Source organism: Salmo salar, chromosome 07 (assembly GCF_965601325.2).
Source record: "Salmo salar chromosome 07, fSalSal1, whole genome shotgun sequence".
Lineage (NCBI taxonomy): Eukaryota > Metazoa > Chordata > Actinopteri > Salmoniformes > Salmonidae > Salmo > Salmo salar.
In genome coordinates, this window is record NC_138297.1 from 31092199 (window position 1) to 31112147 (window position 19949).

The following is a 19949-nucleotide window of genomic DNA, read 5'->3' on the forward strand; positions in this document are numbered from 1 at the left end:
CTATTACCGTTTGCAGTTAAAGTTGTTAAAGTGTTTTTAAAAACGGGTGCTGTGTTATTTAAAAGTGTTATACAGCCGATACCTTTTGATGGGTTGGTGTGTTTTAAATACAAAAAGACAGAGAGGAATGGATAGAGAGAGAGAGAGAGAGAGAGAGAGAGAGAGAGAGAGAGAGAGAGAGAGAGAAATATCCATGTGTCATGTCACAGACGCATTGGTAAGAGCTCCCGCTCGCACGCGTGCGCGCACACACACACACACTGGGCACCTGAAAAAAAACAACAACAAAAAACAGAGGAGCAAATGCAGTCCTCTTTCTACCCACAAAACTAGATTATCTCTGTGCTTTGTTTTTTGAGTGGGGGAGGGTGGAGGGGTTATTTGTTTATTTTCTTGGTCGCAGAGAGCACAACATACACACACACACACACACAGCCACGTACTCCCTCACTGATTTACTGTCGTATTCAAACCATCCACCCATCAAGCCTTCATGCCTAACAAAAGCTGGTCAAAATGTAAATACCCAAAGTAGGCTACTGTCAATTATTTTCCGACAAATACTTTTACAACCCACCGAGAAACAACAGCCTTGACTCTTATAAATCCCTGATATTTAGTGGGCTAATGTGTCATTTCAAACCATAATGACATGGAAAATCTGGTAACCTTTTATAACCTCTATATAGCCATCCTTTTGACCTCTATGGTAACAATTGACACAAGTTCCTTTTGACCTCTATGGTAAGTGTGTCATTGTATTGTTGTGTATTGAAAAACATAATGACATGAAAAATCATGTAACCTCTATATAACCTTTTATAACGTGTTATAAACTTTGAGATAAGTTCCAGCTTGTCCTATATTCCATTGTATTGTTGTGTATTGACCAAGTCTTATTTTGCATATGCATTAAACATTGAGTTCCAACAGAATGTATCCCTGCTTGGCTATAGTGTTGAGTTGTTTAGTAATGGCTCCATCAAACCCAGTGTTGGGGCCAAGGCCATAACCCAAAAGTGTGTGTGTGTGTGTGTGTGTGTGTGTGTGTGTGTGTGTGTGTGTGTGTGTGTGTGTGACCCAAAACTCCTTCTAATGGATGCCATCTTTATGGACAATTTAAAACTTAGATTGATTTTCCATGCTGACTCTCTCTCTCTCTCTCTGTGCCCTGCCACACATCAACTACTTAAGTAACATTGCCTATACCACTGAAATATAAATACAGTAAATTTGAGAAAAGGATCGTTCTGATACTGTGGTGCCATTGAAAATGTCATAGTTATGTTGGTTGTTGAGTTAATGCTATAAACAGATAATTGTTTGTTGTTTTTAAATCTTCCACCCATCAAGCCTTGTTCGGCATCACCATTTCAGACAATGCTTACAAATGTTTTTACCAAAATGTCAACTTAACGTCAATCTTTTTTTTAACCTACACTACATTCTACTGTGTGTTTGTATATTTAAGAGTGTGCGTGAAAGAAAGGAAGAAAGAATTAAAGAAAGAAAATGGTAAATGTAGCCCGAAGCCTACACATGTGCCTTTTTTTGTGATTTATGTTCAATGGGTATGCTATCTGTTTTGTTTTTTTTATGTTTGTGTGTTTGTACATTGTGGTGCATAATAACACTTGTGTTACACTCTCACATTGTCGTGGCGTTTTGTTTGTTCGTTGTTTGTGCCCCTGTAAAACACACACATCTCACCACCCCACCTTTATTTTTCTTGTTTTCTTTTCTTTTTTTTGTCCTTGTAAATTTCTGTAAGTCTAACACAAAAAGTGAGCTCTTTTAATATATAGAAAGAGCCTAACATTCTGGCATGCACTTGTTGTTTTCTCTTTTTTTTTCGTGTTTCTTTTCTTTTTACCTAACAACACCTAACAAAGGCAAATATCAAAACAGAGAAAGTTGAGGAGAAAAAAAACTAAGGAACAAAAAAAATCATAAAGAAACAATCAACAAAGAACTTCTGAAAACGTCAGAGTCTGTAGTGCTCTGTTTCATTTTCTAACATTTTGCATCTCTTCCCTGTTGGTCTTGCATTGTTCGTTTATCCTATAAGAAAAAAATACCACTACAGATATACTACTTAAATACTACTCAAATATTACTCAAATACTACTACACACATAAGCAGCCTGGACTTCAGTTTGCTGTTATCATCACAATGTTAGAATGGCTTCACAATGTTTCTACAGTTACACAAAGTTTCTGTGTTTTGCTGCTGTTCTGTCTTTAACAATGTCACAATATCTACTGTTGCATTATACATGTAATAAGGTTTATATGTTTGTAGATGTTAAAACGTCCTTGGTTAAACTACCTATCCTAACAATGGAGAGAAAGGGAGGTATGTTGAAATGCACAATTTTCTTTACAGATTACTACTACTACTACAACAATATTATATAAACGCAAGCAAAATTAAAAAGGAAAGAAATGTTACCAGTGAATACTACTTCCCCTTTTGTAGCCATCACTTTAAGATTATACAGCGTTAAAAAAAAATGGTATTACATGTAAGTATATGGCTAGGTTTACACCGAAAAATCATTTTGTGAGTGTGTGTGTGTAAAGCCATTAAACTTTAACTTCTACCTCTGTGTCCCATATCTAAGCATATACTCTCCCCCCAAATAATACTAGCTTCCCTCCTTAGTAAAAAGTAACGTGTTAAAAGAATGCATAACTCAATCATTTGGTCAATACAGAAAAATACTGCCGTAGACAAAGTCAAAATGCATATCTAAAGTAGTATCTTAAGTATTGTCCTAAGAGGTTTCTAAAGTATTATGTTGTATGTTTGAACTTAGTCATTTTGCTCAGTGTAAACCTAGCCACGTTTCTGCGCCAAACCCATCGTCACTCCTCAACATTCACACATTTTGCATTCGAGGTGGAGGAAAACAACACGTCCAATAGACCTCTCGTAGATTGTAAAGGTTTTTTCAAAAAATGATTGTATTTAAAATAGTTTTGCATCTGTCAGTCTCACAAATGGTTTTCTCTTCTGAAAACGGAATAATAATAATAATAATAATCAATAATAATAATAATAAATAAAAAATCTAAATCGTTTTTTTTCAATCCGTTTTTTTCTCCAAATCACCGCTTGAGAATAAGCAGGGAAAGTTGGGTATAAAAAAAACGATTAATAAGAGAGAAAAAAAAGGAATACATTTTTTTCAAATAACCAACTTGGCTTGATTATTGTATGTACCCCTCGGCAGACACACAGCTGTAAATCCAATAAGAAGTCTCACTAAAATGACTTAAAACTGTAAAGTTATTAGACTAATAAATATACAGTATATCCTGACTTTTATCACTCAGGATCCTATAATACTAGCATGAATTGATCAGTATAACCTGATTGCAGGTTATAACCTGTTATAACTGTTGAGTCAGTGGCATATAGGCTTCAACGCACAATATATTCCACACTATACTGTGCATCCGTATATAATCGTGAGACTCTAGGTGAAACTCGACAGCTGCAGCCATATCAAGGAAAAAAAGGGCTAAATGAAAACTCCAGCACCTTAACCTTTGCTCTATGACCTTTGACCTTAGGACCTTGGTGGTTTCGAGCAGGGGTCAAGGTCTTGGCACTTTCATCTAACCCAAGTCTATATAACATATGTATTTGTATGTTCATTCAGACATTGGTCATTTAGTTGGACCCCTATAGGGAAAGCTTGGCAAGGTACGTGTGAATATTTTGCCGCTTTTTGTTTTTTGATGTTGAAAAATAAAAACAATCATGAACAGCAATGGCCATGTCTTTGACCAAAGCTATCTATTTGTTAACATTAAAGGCGTCTCCAGATACATCTAATCTTGGAATCTCCAAATATCTCTTGTTATTTCTAATAAAGGAGATTGTTAAGTCACTTTCAGGCACAGCAGTAATTGCCATCATTCAATTTCTGTACAGGTACATTTACAGTGATTTTTTTTTATTTCGATTTTTACAGTAGGTCATACAGAGAAGCTGTGTTTCGACCTTAATATTATAGATAATCAATTCTGATTGTGACGTTATAACAATAGTATAGTTTGACAGATGGGGCTGTGTTGTGTTGCCTGGGAGACCATCTGAGAAGACTTTGGTTTGACTTTAACTGACATTTGGACCCAGAACACCCCAGTATTCGGGTTTATTATTCCACTTAATAGGGAGAATAATATCATAGTATGCTGTTTCTTTGCTTTACATCTTTGGATGTAAATAAGAAACAAAGAAAGAAAGGGAGTAAGTAAGAGTATTCACTCAAGATTACCTGAGGAATGAATGTGGTGGTGGACCAATTGATCAGGAAGCTCTGAGACCTTTGAAGTGAATTGAATGAAACCCCACTGAATGACCACGTCAGGTGTTACACAGAAATCCCCCCCCCCCCCACCCTGGTCTGGTGTTACAGAAAAATAAATCCCACTTAACATTTTTCCAGAATTTGGGTATGGATACGCAACCGGAGACTGTTTTCATGTTTGTTTTGATCTTAAAGTGCATATAGCATCTAAAACCTCTTTTAAACTGTTCAAACATACAAAACTACAATATGATGTGTCTTGTCTTCGTCTAAAAGTCCATATTCAGACTTCCTTTCAGATAGATCGATTTTTAGGCTATTTACAATGTACACATGAAAGTATGCAACAAGGGTACATACTGTATATCATATGCAGGACAGTCAGTGCTACTTTGGGTTGGATAACATGCACATAGCACGGTTAGCACGATTAGTTATCACAACACAAGAGGCTATATGCATGGTCACAGACAGATAGGGTAGAGGGTCCAGTTGCATTTCACCCCTAGAGATAGAATTCCTAGAATGGCCATCCCCATTCAAATCAATGGTAACAGCCGCCATGTTTCTATTCCTAGGGTTTCTTCCACTCCCATGTTCTTTACAGTATTTTTCATCAACAGTCATAACATATAAATGCACAAAAGCACAATACAGTAGTTGTTCACAGTTCAAAGAGACATTGGCATGGGGCAGTATGGTCAAGTAGTCACATTATATAATTTTCTTTTATCCCCCCCTCGGAAAGGAAATTAAGAGGAAAAGACTTGAAACATCTTAGTTCTGCTTGTGGTTTCAGTTGAAAGTGTGTTGTTTTAATGACCGTTTTAGTTTAATTTATCATTTGCAAACATTAAGCTTTCATTTGTGCTTCTCTTCTTAATTCCTTTTCACAGGTTTGGACAACATTTTGACACAAAATTACCCTGCATTTCTGTCTTTGACCTAGATTAAGATTTGTCTTAAATGAACCTTTAGTTGAATAAGGAGATTTAAGACTCTTTTAGGGTTCAGAGAAAGAGAAATAAACGTAAAGAAGGGATGAAAAAAACAAAAAACAAAGGAAAACAAAACAAATGTAAAACCACTTTCCCAGGACAGGGCGATGATCAAACATGCATTATAGGTAGGCGCTTTCATTCATTTAGAAAACATAGAAAAATGGGATTATGATCAATTTGACATGTTACAGTATGTGTGTGAATACATGTGCTTGTGTGTGTATTACATAAGTTACATGTGTGTATTACATGTGTATGTCTGTGTACAACTACACTACTCCTGGCTACTCGATATCAATGGCAGCACTGTCTGAATCCATTCCAAGCCTAGCTATAATTGACCCATTAATGACCATTATCCTGTACCCTCTACACAGAGTCCATTCCAACATCCAGAGCTTCACGCATTGAGCCAAAACCACATCCACCAGTAGCAGCTTCCAACAGCCATAAAAGTAGACAGTAGGTATCCGTCCGCCTCTCTCCAAAACCATGACAAGCATCTGAAAAACTCTCTCTCTCTTCCTAACCTCTCACCTCGTTCCCTCTTCTCCACTTCCAAGCTCGAGATAACTCGAGACAAGCATCTGAAAAACCCTACACATCTCTCTTTCCTAACCTCTCCCCCCCCCTTCTCCTCTTCTTCCCCTTCTCCTGTTCTCTCTTTATAGAGTCATTGTCCCAAATGGAACCACATTCCCTACATAGTGCACTACTTTTGATCAGAGCCCGATGGGCCCTGGTCAAAAGTAGTGCACCGCAGAGGGAATAGGGTGCCAATTGGGACGGAGGAGGAGTCTTTCCATTCACAACCCGCTGAGACAGTAGAGGATCAGGTGGTTTGGTAAGGAGACCATTGCCCTATTTGACTGAAAAGGGTCTCTGTCTCTCTCCCCGTGCAACCAGACACTGTGACACGTCGACCGATTACGCACACACGCAGGCATGCACGCACACACGCGGGGAGAAAGTCTGGCTGAAACTCTAGCTAACTGTCGCGTAGCCTCTTCAGTGTCGCTGGGTAAGCAGTAAGCAGTTTAGGAGAGGAATAGACACTCCTGCCTGTGTTCATGTCGACGCATGTAAAGTGTGTGTGTGTGTGTATGAATGTATGTGTGTGTTTAGGGCCCCTTACTGTATCATTTATCCTGCCATCAGCAGGCGATGGGCCTTCAACCCCATCTCATGTGGAGTTAGTCTATATATATATAAATACAAACCTTGCTGGTTCTCACCTCCCCATAGGGGATTAAATGTATTTTAGTTTTGAAAGGAAACCCTGATCGTGTGTCTGAAACGGCACCCTATTCCCTATATCAGGGATGGGCAACTTTGATGGGGGTGGGGGACCCAAAAAAATCTGAACTCATCTTGAGGGACCACAGTTACTCGCGGGTCTGCGTACCCATATGTGCATACCCCCCACCACATTGGCAGCAAATTATTTTAACAGCCCCCCCTTGACAGCTGAGAGAACATTTTAGAATCTTTAGAGGTACTTCTGTGCAATTTTACACATTTTGCCATGGAGTGTAGAGAAAATGTAGCTGTTTTAAAGCAAGTTTTCTACAATTCTCCACATTTTTCCATGGGGCAGAGAGATTTACCAATTTTATAACTCATTTCCTGCAATTCTACACATTTTGCTATAAGGTGGAGAGAAATGTTTGCATAGCCGCGGGAAGTAGGGGTGCTGAGGGTACTTCAACACCCCATGATAAATCACATTTTTATTTTTATATATTAAAATATAAAAATACATTTTCTCCATCAAATTAGTACACTAGCCCTTTATTACTTGCGTATGAGCGGAGATAAATACTGGCCAGCAGAGCAGAGAACCTTGTGTATTCTACTATTCTAACCTGCAACAGTAAGTTGAGATCCCAACTGAATTGATCCGAGGGCCATCAAAAGGGGGCGGCCCATGGGCCAGTTGCCCATCCTTGCCCTATATAGTGCACTACTTTTGATAAGAGCTCTGGTCAAAAGTAGTGCACTATGTAGGGAATAGAGTGTCATTCCGGACACAGCCTCTGCATACAGAACAGCATTGAGCGTTTACTTGACTTCCTGGTTCTCTAGTTACCCTGGATAGCAGATGTAAAGACAACACTGGTTATGTGAAAAATGTAACCCAGTCGAAATAACTGGTGACCAGAAAAGACAATCTATCACTCACAACACTGCCAATGAGACACAGGCTGTAGACCTGTTCCTGGAGAGCTACCGTCCTGTGGGTTTTCACTCCAACCCTAAAATAGCGCACCTGATTCTAATCACTGGTTGATAAGCCGAATCAGGTTAGTTACAACTGGGGTTGGAGCGAAAACCTACATGAGGATAGCTCTTCAGGAACAGGGTTGGAGAGCCCTGCTGTAGTGTCTACAAGGACACATACTGTGGATACATATCAATGGTAGTATGTATAAATAGTTTGACCGGCCTCGTCCTCAGTTGTCATTCACCTCTTCCTCTCTGTTGCTATCTCTGTCTCCCCCCACGTTTTTGCCTGAACTTTTACCCACAAACGTGGGTAAAAGCAGAGACTCTACAGTATGGAACTTCATAGAGCGGTTATAAAGCATCTTAGTGTGGCTACAAAGCTTCACAGAATGTTTCAGGGTGCCTGGGGTACAGTAGAGTCTACAGTTCCTACTGTAACCATCCTCCCCTGGTTTTTCCAACCTCTTATGACCTTTAATTACCAAAGTGGTAATGCAATAATAGAGAGAGAGAGCGACTCCTGTTACTCTACTCTAATCTCCTCTTCTCCACAACCCCCACACCATCCCTCCTTCCCCTCCAACTCTCCTGCTCTCCCTGACCTCACCTTCCCTCAACCCCATATCCTCTATGACCTCCCTCCATCTCTCCCTCCCTCGTCTGTCTTTGCGACCAGGCCCAGAAAAAAAAAGTGAAAAGCCATTTCCTAAAGGAGGGATGAGGGGTTCGTTTTACTCTCTCCTTCTCCACCACCAAGCATAGCTACCACTAGCCACTAGACTGGTCCCAGATCAGTATGTGTTTTAATCAACTTTCTCTGACTATCAAAGACAGAGGAGATGGCTGAAACGCATACAGATCTGGGACCAAGCAATGTTACCAATACAAGTTCGAGACAATACATCTTCCCTGTGTTTGAAACCCATCCCATGGCACCTTTCATGCTCCCTATCAGACAAAATGCTAACAACTGTAACACGTCTCTGCTCTATCTACTTCATGACAGCTCAGGCTTTTAATAATAACCGTCTCTGCTCAAAAATGCCAAATCTAGATTTAAAGAGATTAAATGTTGAGAGGTTTTAAGAACAAGGTGAACATGGGTGAGGAATTAAACTGAAAAAAAATGGGATGGTGGAAAAATACAGAGTAGATAAGAGGAAATAATTAGTATAAGATAAAATAATTGTAAAAAAAAAACGAAAGAATCTCAGACAAAATTAACAATTTGTACAATTGGAGAACACAAACCCACAGCAAGATGATAACCAGCCATCGACAGTCACCGAAATTGTAAATCAAAGCACTGTTTGTACATCAAATGTGATCAATAATGAGTATGTATGATTATTATGTTTAATCAACCAATTAAGCATCCAATCAGATTCATAACGAGAAAGAATTCATTCACAACGGAGATCTTATCTTTGCTCTGAGTCGCGTAACCGAGGCGATTGTAACCATGGCTGATTAACATCGCCGTTGACGAGACAGAAAACATTAGAACACTATCGAGTGTTCCGTCCATCTTTCCATTCCATTCCCAACACTCCATCAATCATTTTGAACAGACCCCCGTTTCATTCGCTGCCCTGCTGCCCTCCCCAACAGAATCACAGCGGCAGAGGGCGAATGAATCGGCTGAACAAAATGCTTACTTTACCATCATTAGACCGAGATCAGACTCAGTGGTAGCACAGTAACAGTAACCTCATTGTATAATAAAAAATAAAAAAACGAATCAAAACCAGCGCTATCAGGGATGGTTAGAGTATGAAGTACCCTCCTCTTGGTTTAGTACATATCCATACAGTAGCTTTCACATGTAAAGTGCATGTCACATACTACTACACAGTGCTTTAGGAAACCCTAAAAAGATAGACCATATCTATTTCCAAGGCTGTTGGTTAAAACACCATTCATTCTCTTTGCTGTGATTGTGTGCTCTGGGGGACAAGGGAGGGAGGAGAGTTTGTTTAGAATCTTTCAGAACAGTGGATGACTTGTACTTCTCTAGAGAATATCTCTGAGTACAAGGATAAATCAGAGTGCTTGGACTATCTGCTATAGTCTTTTGATCAATCTGAATTTTCTGATGGTAGACAAATTAATTTTGAAGCAGTGTAGAACCAATCCAGTCTCTTTGGATCTCTACCAAACGTTGTCTTCGAGCTTTCCCTCAAACACACAACCCAACATACCTTTACAAATAATCAAATAAGTACCAAGACAAAATATACCTACTGAATCCCACATCCTCTCGGAAATACTGTGCACATGTCTGTAGGTCAAATATATAGAAATATACTAGACGACACAGACAAACCACCAATTCACCAGACAACTGTTTGTATAGTCTAAGCGGAGATGGAGAACATGGATATAGACAGTCTTTCCTGGGTGGGTATGTTGGGGACGGAGGCAGTTTGTATGACAACAACCTTGTCCCTGTGGTAGTAGATACAACATAGATAAGGACATGTTGTCGTGGGGGTAAGTGGGCATTTGGGCAATAGATTGCATGGGTGTGATGGGGGGCTGAGGGGGTCGTTTTTGGGAAGGTGACATTTCCTTTCGTGTGGATCTGATGCGTGTATGTGTGCGTGCGTGCGTGTGTATCATATCAGATACAGTAAGTTTACCTAGCGCGTTCACCCTCCAACCAAATACATCCTTCCCTGTCGTATCCTCGGACCGTGCTGTAGTATCCATTTTAGCTACGTGGTCTTGGAAAGCCATTGGATCAGTGGGTCTGTGGACTTTGCAGGGTATATAGGCTATACAATACAACACGGTCTATCTGAGACCATGCAACGTCCACCACCGTCAAACTACCATGACACTGTGTTATTATAAGATAGCTATATCGCACTCCTCACTAACACTCGGATGACTTTTTAAGAACTGAGAGCTCCGTTACTACGGAGACCAGGAAGGAACGGTAGGACTGCTTTCCATTTGCCAGTTGTGCAGACAGACCGACAGGCAGACTATGGGGTGTGGACTGGACTGGAGAGAAAAGAGGATCCTTTTCAAAGGTCAAACAGGGATATACTATTCTGTCTTATCAGAGAGACATATTAGCTCCTCTGCTCCCATCTCAATGACTTTCCTGTAAATACACTGATCTCTATTCATGAATGTCCAACACCAACTAAAAAGTATTACTCGCTTGTGTGTCCTACGAAGCCACAATTAACTAGGCGGTTTTCTGAATAGGTTTTTATGAACCAGACGCCAAGTAAGGTTTATATTAGGTTAATAACGTTTTTACTTAAGTTTCATGAACAGTTAAACCCCCCCCATCATCTGGTCCTCTGTTCACACACTAGCAGCAGGAAAGCAGGCTCTCCAAGACCATTTACATACACCAGATGGCCAGCATGGATATGACAGTACAACCAGGGCCCCTTACCTTTGACCAGCCAAGAGCTGGAGATAATCTACATACTTATGTTTTAAACTCAGTGGCTTTAAATTGGTCTTGAATCTATTCATGAAGAGCGAGAGAATGAGAGAGGGGTTGTTCTTGATTGTGAGGAAAAGCTCTACCTTCCCATATCATGGAGAATTTCTCAGAAATTATTTGTCTGGGGGGGGGGGGGGGGGGGTCATGTGGGGTTTCGTATGTGTGGTAGGGGTAAGACTTTAGAGACGGGTGGGGGTGGAGTGTATGAATTGGGTAGATGTAAATGGGCTAGAATGTGAATGCCAATCTTGTTAAAAATACATCTATGTAGGATTGCTTGTGTACTACTTCTCTTCTTCTCTTCCCCACTGGATTCAGGTTGCTAAAATCTTTATCTTCCTCTTCCTCACAACTAGCTGCAGAAAAAAAGGGGAGTCAGTCCAGCTTTGCCTCTTCAATGGGTGAAAAAAATAGAAAGTGCTTCTCAAAGAACTGAGAAAATCATCATCAGCCTTTACAAAGTATTGTTTTGTTGTTTCTGTTTTTCTTTGACGAATATGGAATCCGGTATGACATTTGCTTCATTCTTCATTCCACTTTCTCCAGGCATCTTGTCCATCTATCGTCCGATATCGATCCAGTCCAATCCTTCATTCATCATGTGTGAGTGCGTTTAACCTTTCGTTTCGGGAAGACAGGAGGATGACAGATGGGGTGTCCAGACAAGGGTCAATGTACCAAAAAAATGGAAAAAGATATTCTCTTCCGCCGTCCAATTCGTCCCTTACAACAATGTCCCTTTTACAACGAGGGCAGGTTGGAGAGTCCATAGAATGGCCAGTCTCTCTTCTGTAGTGGTTTTAGATGGCTTCAGTCTCAATTTGGGGGTTGCAATGTAGGCTCGTTCAGTGCTACGTCATGTCAAAAGCATCACTTCTTAAAGGGAACGTTCAAGAGCAAAGAGCCAAAAGCTTATAAAGCTTAGTAGAGTGGCTATGAAGCTTTGTCGAGTGGTTATGAGGCCTTTGAGAGCAAACGGTGTCCCATTTGCTTTGCTGAGCTCTTACCACGTGCCAAAGCTTATGAAGCTTCTTAGGGTGGCTATGGAGCTTCGGAGAGTGGATATGAAGTGTCTTAGAGTGACTGTAGCATCTATGTTGATGTTTTCAACAACCATGAGGGACTAGAATTCAACCTTTACAAAGGTTGTCAGATAATATTTGTGATGGCGACATTTACCGTTGAAATATTTCTCTAGCTACTGAACAATGTTGTTAATGTTAAGTCAATCTCAACTATATTAGTTCAATTGTTTGAGTCTTTGCGGAATACTGTATAGTACATCTACCTTTTTCACACTGTTAGCAATCTACTATAGCGTGAGCTTAGATTGCACATTGTTATAAGAAAGCCTCCAGAAAGCTTCTGCTGTTAATATATTACCTCTTTACATACTACTGATGCATTCAAGTACATGTGGAAAAGTAGCAATAAATTAGCAATATGGTGAAGTGCTTAGAAACAAAACAACTGAGTGACTGTTAAAAAAACAACGAAGACAACTAAATTGTTTTACAAATGAACTGGCCATGTTTTAGTGTTATGAGCTAAGTGTGTTTCTAGCTGCTCCGTTTCAGCCATTTAGTGTGAATTATAAGCGTGCAAATGCTCTGTAAGATTCACTGAAGGGCTATTGTTTGTTCGACAGTATTTGGGGATTCGGTGTTAGATAGAATAAGTCCAAAAGGATTTCTACCATTACTATGGATGGGAGTGATGCGTTCTAAATCAGTTAAATTCAGTTATCTCTAAAAGTAACCCAACTCCTCTCTTCCTCACTTCATCACTCGCACTTTAGCACAACAGCTCATATGGTTTAATAAAGTGCCTCAAGAGTTGTGCAGACTTATTTGCAATTCAGAATGTGTACATATTTATACTTTATATTTACAAAAAAAAGGGTTAAACGGCATGACATACCCTAAACTAGCTTGCATTTTCTATTTTTTTAAAGGAGTAACGTTAGCATAAAGTTACTCCTGTTGTTAAGAGTTAGATTTTTGCGATGACTGAATGGTAAAAGACTGAGAAATTAATTGAAACTAATTTGTCAAAGGTATTTTGAATAACTGCCTTTTTTCCTAAACTATTTTTGTTAGCGGTAGTGTTAATATCAAACATATTGCAAATCTAATGCTGCTTCTAAGTTGTTTCACTATAGACTTGCTTAGGGAGGTTGTTGCTAATTGTTCCGAAGTTTCTTTGGGAACAATTCCATTTCATTTTCTGAAGAGAACGTGGTTTGTTCATTCGTTGGGTCGCTGAAACATTTTCTGAATTTGTCAACTTTTCCTGTTTTTTTTTTCCTTCATATTGTTTCTCCTCTTCCTCTTCCTCCTTCCTCTTCTGCCAGCTACATGACATCCGACTCGACCACGCACTGCTCTGTGTATTCCTTAACCAGCTCCACCTTCAGTGTCTGGCGACAGAATTCGACCATGGGTTTCCACATGGGAGGATACAGAAACATCTGGCACATGACGTACCCCTTCAGGGTGGCTGTGTGGCGCCGGAGGTGACTCAGGAACTGCTGGAGCACCAGGCCTATGTCCTTGCCGAACACGTCGATGTTGAGGTAGTACGTGTCGTCACCAACTCGGTAAGGACCTCCGGGCACCCGGAAGGGGTGGGTGCAGAGGCTGGCCACGGCGGGGACGTCGCGGTCGTCCACCATCCAGTCGATGTCCTTGAATGAACGAATGAATTCATTTTATTTGAGAGAGGTGAAATACGTATAGAGTTGCTTCAGCCATGGGAGTAGTGCAATACATTGAAAATATTCAAGGATTTTAAAAACGTTTGGGTTTCAAAATTAGGGTAACTTTCCCAAGTTATACAGATGCTTATTTTCTCCTGATTCCGAGAGTCTTCCAACCGAGATTTCTGGGAAACATTGGAATTTGGAGAAAGTTACAGGAATTTTGCAACCCTAAACACGATAAAGTCAACCAACTTATTTCCATTGAGGTCCTCATTATGATATAATATTTTACCTTCTTGAGAAGAATGGCCATGTTGCTGGGTAGGGGCTTGAACGGCTGCCAGTCCTGGACGATGGTAGCGTTAGGGAGTACGTCAGACATCAGGCCAGAGTTGAGGAACATCTGGTGGGCCTCGTTGAGGTCCAGAAGGACCGGGGGAACCAGGGGGGTGTCAGAACCCTGGGGGGTACCCTCAGAGGAGGGAGGGAGGGTCACATGCAGCCCCAGTTCGGAGAGCCGGAGCTTGAGGTCTTCGGCATTGAAGCGAACTAGCAGGATGCCCTTTCGGAGAGAGGCGGTGGTGAAAGGACGTAGGGTAAAGAGAAGGTTGTATGGTTGGTTAATAGACTGTTGTGAAAGGGGAAATCTGTAATTTTGGTAGAACATGATTTCCTGACACAAGTGGACTACAGTTATAATGGTTTCTAGTCAGAAATAGGACGACTAGAAATAACTTGGAAAATGTTGGAAATTTGGAAGGCTTACAATACGAATCAATCAATTAACCAATCAAGCAAGCAACAAATTAACCAATTAACCAATACCTACCTGTTTGGTGATGAGGCGGTACTTCTGAAAGTCCTTGGGCCCCAGCTGATCGTCGCGGGTCAGCCTGGTCACCTTCACCTCAGGCCACTTGGACTTGACCAGCTGAGAGCAGAACCGCAGAAGCACCCCTGCCACGCCCTTCCCCCTCTCCTGGGGGGCCACACGTAACCCCTCCACCAGCATGGTGTCACCGTCATCTATCACACACACTGACTCCAGGGCAATCTGGTGGGGGGGAGGGGAGGAACGGCGGGATAAAGGATATCTGTAATTTTCTTGTTATTTCTAGGTAATATACAGTTGAAGTCTGAACTTTACATACACCTTAGCCAAATACATTTAAACTCAGTTTCACAATTCCTGACATTTAACCCTAGTAGAAATTCCGTTTTAGGTCAGTTAGGATTATTTTAAGAATGTGAAATGTCAAAATAATAGTAGAGAGAATTATTTATTTCAGCTTTTATTTAGTTCATCACATTCCCATTGGGTCAGAAGTTTACATACACTCAATTAGAATTTGGTTGCATTGCCTTTAAATTGTTTAACTTGGGTCAAACGTTTTGGGTAGCCTTCCACAAGCTTCCCACAATAAGTTGGGTGAATTTTGGTCCATTCCTCCTGACAGAGCTGGTGTAACTGAGTCAGGTTTGTAGGCCTCCTTGCTCACACACGCTTTTTCAGTTCTGCCCACACATTTTCTATAGGATTGAGGTGAGGGCTTTGTGATGGCCACTCCAATACCTTGACTTTGTTGTCCTTAAGCCATTTTGCCACAACTTTGGAAGTATGATTGGGGTCATTGCCCATTTGGAAGATCCATTTGCGACCAAGCTTTAACTTCCTGACTGATGTATTGAGATGTTGCTTCAATATATCCAAATAATTTTCCTTCCCACATGATGCCATCTATTTTGTGAAGTGCATCAGTCCCTCCTGCAGCAAAGCACCCCCAAAACATGATGCTGACACCCCCGTGCTTCACGGTTGGGATGGTGCTCTTTGGCTTACAAGCCTCCCCCTTTTTCCTCCAAACATAACAATGGTCATTATGGCCAAACAGTTCTATTTTTGTTTCATCAGACCAGAGGACATTTTGGAGCAGTGGCTTCTTCCTTGCGGAGCGACCTTTCAGATTATATCGATATAGGACTCGTTTTACTGTGGATATAAATACTTTTGTACCTGTTTCCTCCAGCATCTTCACAAGGTCCTTTGCTGTTGTTCTGGGATTGATTTGCACTTTTCGCACCAAAGTATGTTTATCTCTAGGAGACAGAACGTGTCTCCTTCCTGAGCGGTATGACGGCTATGTGGTCCCATGGTGTTGATACTTGCGTACTATCGTTTGTACTGATGAACCGTCAGGCGTTTGAAAATTGCTCCCAAGGATGAACCAGACTTGTGGAGGTCTACAATTTTCTTTCTGAGGTCTTGGCTGATTTCTTTTGATTTTCCCATGATGTCAAGAAAAGAGGCACTGAGTTTGGAGGTAGGCCTTGAAATACATCCACAGGTACACCTCCAATTGACTCAAACGATGTCAATTAGCCTATCAGAAGCTTATACAGCCATGACATAATTTTCTGGAATTTTCCAAGCTGTTTAAAGGCACAGTCAACTTAGTGTATGTAAACTTCTGACCCACTGGAATTGTGATACAGTGAATTATAAGTGAAATAATTTGTCTGTAAACAATTGTTGGAAAAATTACTTGTGTCATGCACAAAGTAGATGTCCTAACCGACTTTCCAAAACTATAGTTTGTTAACAAGACATTTGTAGAGTGATTGAAAAACAAGTTTTAATGACTCCAACCTAAGTGTATGTAAACTTCTGACTTCAACTGTAACTCTCAATGGTTCCAAAGTAGGCCACTCCTAATCTCCAGGGTTCCTTTAAGACTCTTGTAACTCCTCACACCACTTTGCCCTGCTTGTTTGCAAAGCATCAGTATGACAGTGTGGTTGGTCTCGAACAGCCAGGCAGTGTAGTGCGTGGGCAGGTACTGGTAGTTCCTTATACGGTCCTTTTTACAGCTTAATAACCCCCTTATAAACAAGCTATGACATGTTTATATTACCCTTATGACAGCTTATAACACCATTTATAGCATTTTCTCACCATTTTGCCCTGTTTGCACTCCAGTACAACGGTACAGTTGGTCTCCTGTTGCCAGGCCTGGTAGCATTCCTAACACTCTTACAACACCTTAATAACATCTTTATAAACATGCTACAACATGCTTATGACACACTTTATAACCTTTTCTCACCACTTTTCCCTGCTTGCGGGCCAGTATGACGGTGCGGTTGGACTCGGACAGCCAGGCGGTGTAGCGGGTCGGCAGGTAGTCCAGCCCTCCATAGATGTCCTGGCTCATCGCCATGATCTCTTCAAAGTCCTCCTCTGTTGCCACGGTGAACTGGAGGCCCGTCTGGGGAGGGGTCTCGGGGAGCTGGGGGCGGGGCAGGCTGTTCTCAATCTTCATCTTTACAGCTGGAGACAGGAAGAAGGGATGGAGGGGGAGAGATGGGATGGAGAGGGAGGAAGGCCAGAGGAAGGGAGTGATAAAGGGGGAATGGAGGAGAGGAAAAAATATTGGAGAAAGTAGAGAGGAAGAGAAGAAGAAGAGGAAGGTGAGTAGGAGAGTGAGAGAGAAGGGTGGAAAAGATCAAAGAGAGAGAGGAATAGACAAATGAAGAGATCGGGTAGAAATAGTGAAGGAGTGAAAGAGAAGGGATTGGAGGGAGATAGATTGATATAAAGAAAATGAGAGGAGGGAGTGAGGGAGAGAGATCAATAGAGATCAGGAAGAGGGAGAAAGAGAAAGGGCGAGAGAGTGCAAAAATCGAATTAGGGACCAGGAGCAGGCCTATAAAGCAAATGGACAGGAAGCACATCCGTTGCTGTAATTGAGAATGTGATCTGATTTAACTCCAGTAAAGTAAAGCTGCAGTATATACTCTAGAGATAAATAGATAAATTACATCCAATCTTAAAGGGCCAGTGCAGTCAAAATTCTGTTTTGTATCATATTGTACAACAGCTTATGAAACTTACACTGTAAAAGTGTGAGTCTGTGTTATTTCCTGATTGTTGCTGGTTGAAAATACAATCTACACATGACCTTCTAATCCGCAGGTTTTGCATGGGTGGAGTTTCGGCTTGCCTGATGACATCATCAGGTGATAAATTAGCTAATAGGCCAATAAAATCGCTAAAAAGCGATTTTGTGTTTCTTTTTGACAATTTTAATGGAAAACTATTATAGTAAGGTACTTAATTGTTACCCAAAAATAATTTGATATTGCTATAAAAATAGCTGCATTGGGCCTTTAAGGAGAAATACTGAACAGCAGGTTCGACAGAAGGGAAATATGCTGCAGAACTCACATCCAGCATTTCTCCAAAGCTGCTAGGTACACAAAGTATCCTTCAAAAAGTAAGATGACAAATACCCAATTTAATGGGGAAATGTTGTTTAGAGTGAATAACACAATGTTTAGCATATTTATTCACTCAGTGGTTCGCTCCTACAGACAGTGAGTCACGTGGCCGTGGCTTTCTATATAAAGCAGGCAGACAGGCATAGACGCATTTAGTTACCGTTCGATTGAACGTTAGAATGGGCAAAACGAGTGACCTTAAGTGACTTTAAGAGTGGTAAGATCGTCGGTGCCAGGCGTGCCGGTTCCAGAATCTCAGAAATGGACTGGGCTTTTCTGGGCTTTTCACGCACAACAGTGTCTTTCTAGGGTTTACCGAGAATGGTGCGACAAACAAAAAACATCCAGTCAGTGGCAATCCTTTGGGTGAAAACAGCTCGTTGATGAGAGGTCGAAGGAGAATGGCAAGAATCGTGCAATCTACAGTAACAGCGGGGCCACAAACAGGCAAATAACGGCACAGTACAACAGTGGTGTGCAGAATGGCATCTTGGAACCCACAATTTGTCTGTCATTGTCACGGATGGGCTATTGCAGCAGACGACCACAACGGGTTGTGCCATGCTGATGGCAGAGTCAGGATTTGGCAAAAGCAGCATGAGTCTATGGCTCCATCCTGCCTAGTGTCAATGGTACAGGCGGTGTAATGGTTTCCTGGCACACGTTAGGTCCCTTGATACCAATTGAGCAACATTTCCATTCCCTGAAGAATTCAGGCTGTTCTGGAGGCTGACCCAGTACTAGATGGGTGTACCTAATAAACTGTATATTTTCCATTTAACCTTTACTTAAGTAGGCAAGTCAGTTAAGAACAAATTCTTATTTCCAATGACGGCCTAGGAATAGTGGGTCAACTGCCTTGTTCAGGGGCAGAACGACAGATTTTTACCTTGTCAGCTTGGGGATTCAATCTAGCAACCTTTCGGTTACAGGCCCAATGCTCTAACCACTAGGCTACCTGTCACCCCAATGTAATACACATGATTTCCAGTGTTCTGTTTGTGACACTCAAGGTGCTGGATGATGGTCACTAGACTTGATACTGAATGTTATGGATTATTCTCATGTCTGGTGATAGTGATTGATGCCAGACTGGAGGTACAAGGACCGAGGACACACTGATTATTCACTGTTGTATTCGCAGTCTGGCGTCAATCACTATCAACAGATATTAAAATAATCCATAACATTCAGTGTGAAGTCTAGTGACCATCAACCCGCACCTTGAGTGTCACAAATAGAACACTGGAAATCATGTGTAGTACATCATATATGAATATGCTAAACATTGTGTTAATCACTCTAAACTAAATATTATTATTATTGTTTTTTTTACCTTTTTATTTTTGTACCTTTTTTTGACCTTTTTTGACCTTCATGTTATTGAGACCTAGGTCTCTTTTCCAAATGCGCCCTGTATAATACTATATAAATATATGCATATATGCAAATACATGCAACTTTAGTGATCTTACATTTCCCCATTACAGTCCTGGCAATTCCTATTACACCCATACACTGTTTAGATGCCTGTATACTTTATGCTTCACAACACTTCAACCATATCCCTGTAATTCACATCAATGGGTCAACTTTAACATCAATGGGCATTGGTCAGACAGAGTAAGTAGCTTCAAAACACATCAACCTCAAAGGGTCTTGGTCAGGAAAAACACAGACAACACAACCCCTAACCACACAGACGGCACTAATGTGATTTCTGGTCATCGCCAGGACCCCAGCCCAGTTTGCCCGTCCAGTTTGGCAACAGTTTGTATGTGGCACAGAGAGAGGCGACTGGCATCCGTCCCTGTGGCGCGCCCCCCTCTGCCAACCCCCTATCCCCCTAATCCCTTCGGTAATTCCCCCTCACCCGCTTCCCTGGATTCCTCGGAAAACACTGGCTCACTCGGAAAACAATCACATTTTTCTGAGCTTGGGAAAAGAATGGG

The 19949-nt window shown here is 41.1% G+C and overlaps 1 protein-coding gene across 1 annotated transcript in view; it reads right to left on the minus strand.

The window, feature by feature from the left end:
- Window positions 1-1650: 1650 nt before the first annotated feature.
- Window positions 1651-19949, minus strand: part of nat16 (N-acetyltransferase 16) — a 30656-nt gene continuing 12357 nt past the window's right edge. The window contains exons 2-5 of the mRNA XM_014207186.3: window positions 16824-17047; window positions 14549-14773; window positions 14012-14281; window positions 1651-13704 (exon numbers count right to left, since the gene is read on the minus strand). Coding sequence (XP_014062661.1) covers window positions 13372-13704; window positions 14012-14281; window positions 14549-14773; window positions 16824-17039 — 1044 coding nt within the window. The 5' untranslated portion in view covers window positions 17040-17047 and the 3' untranslated portion in view covers window positions 1651-13371. The remainder of the gene's footprint in view (window positions 13705-14011; window positions 14282-14548; window positions 14774-16823; window positions 17048-19949) is intronic.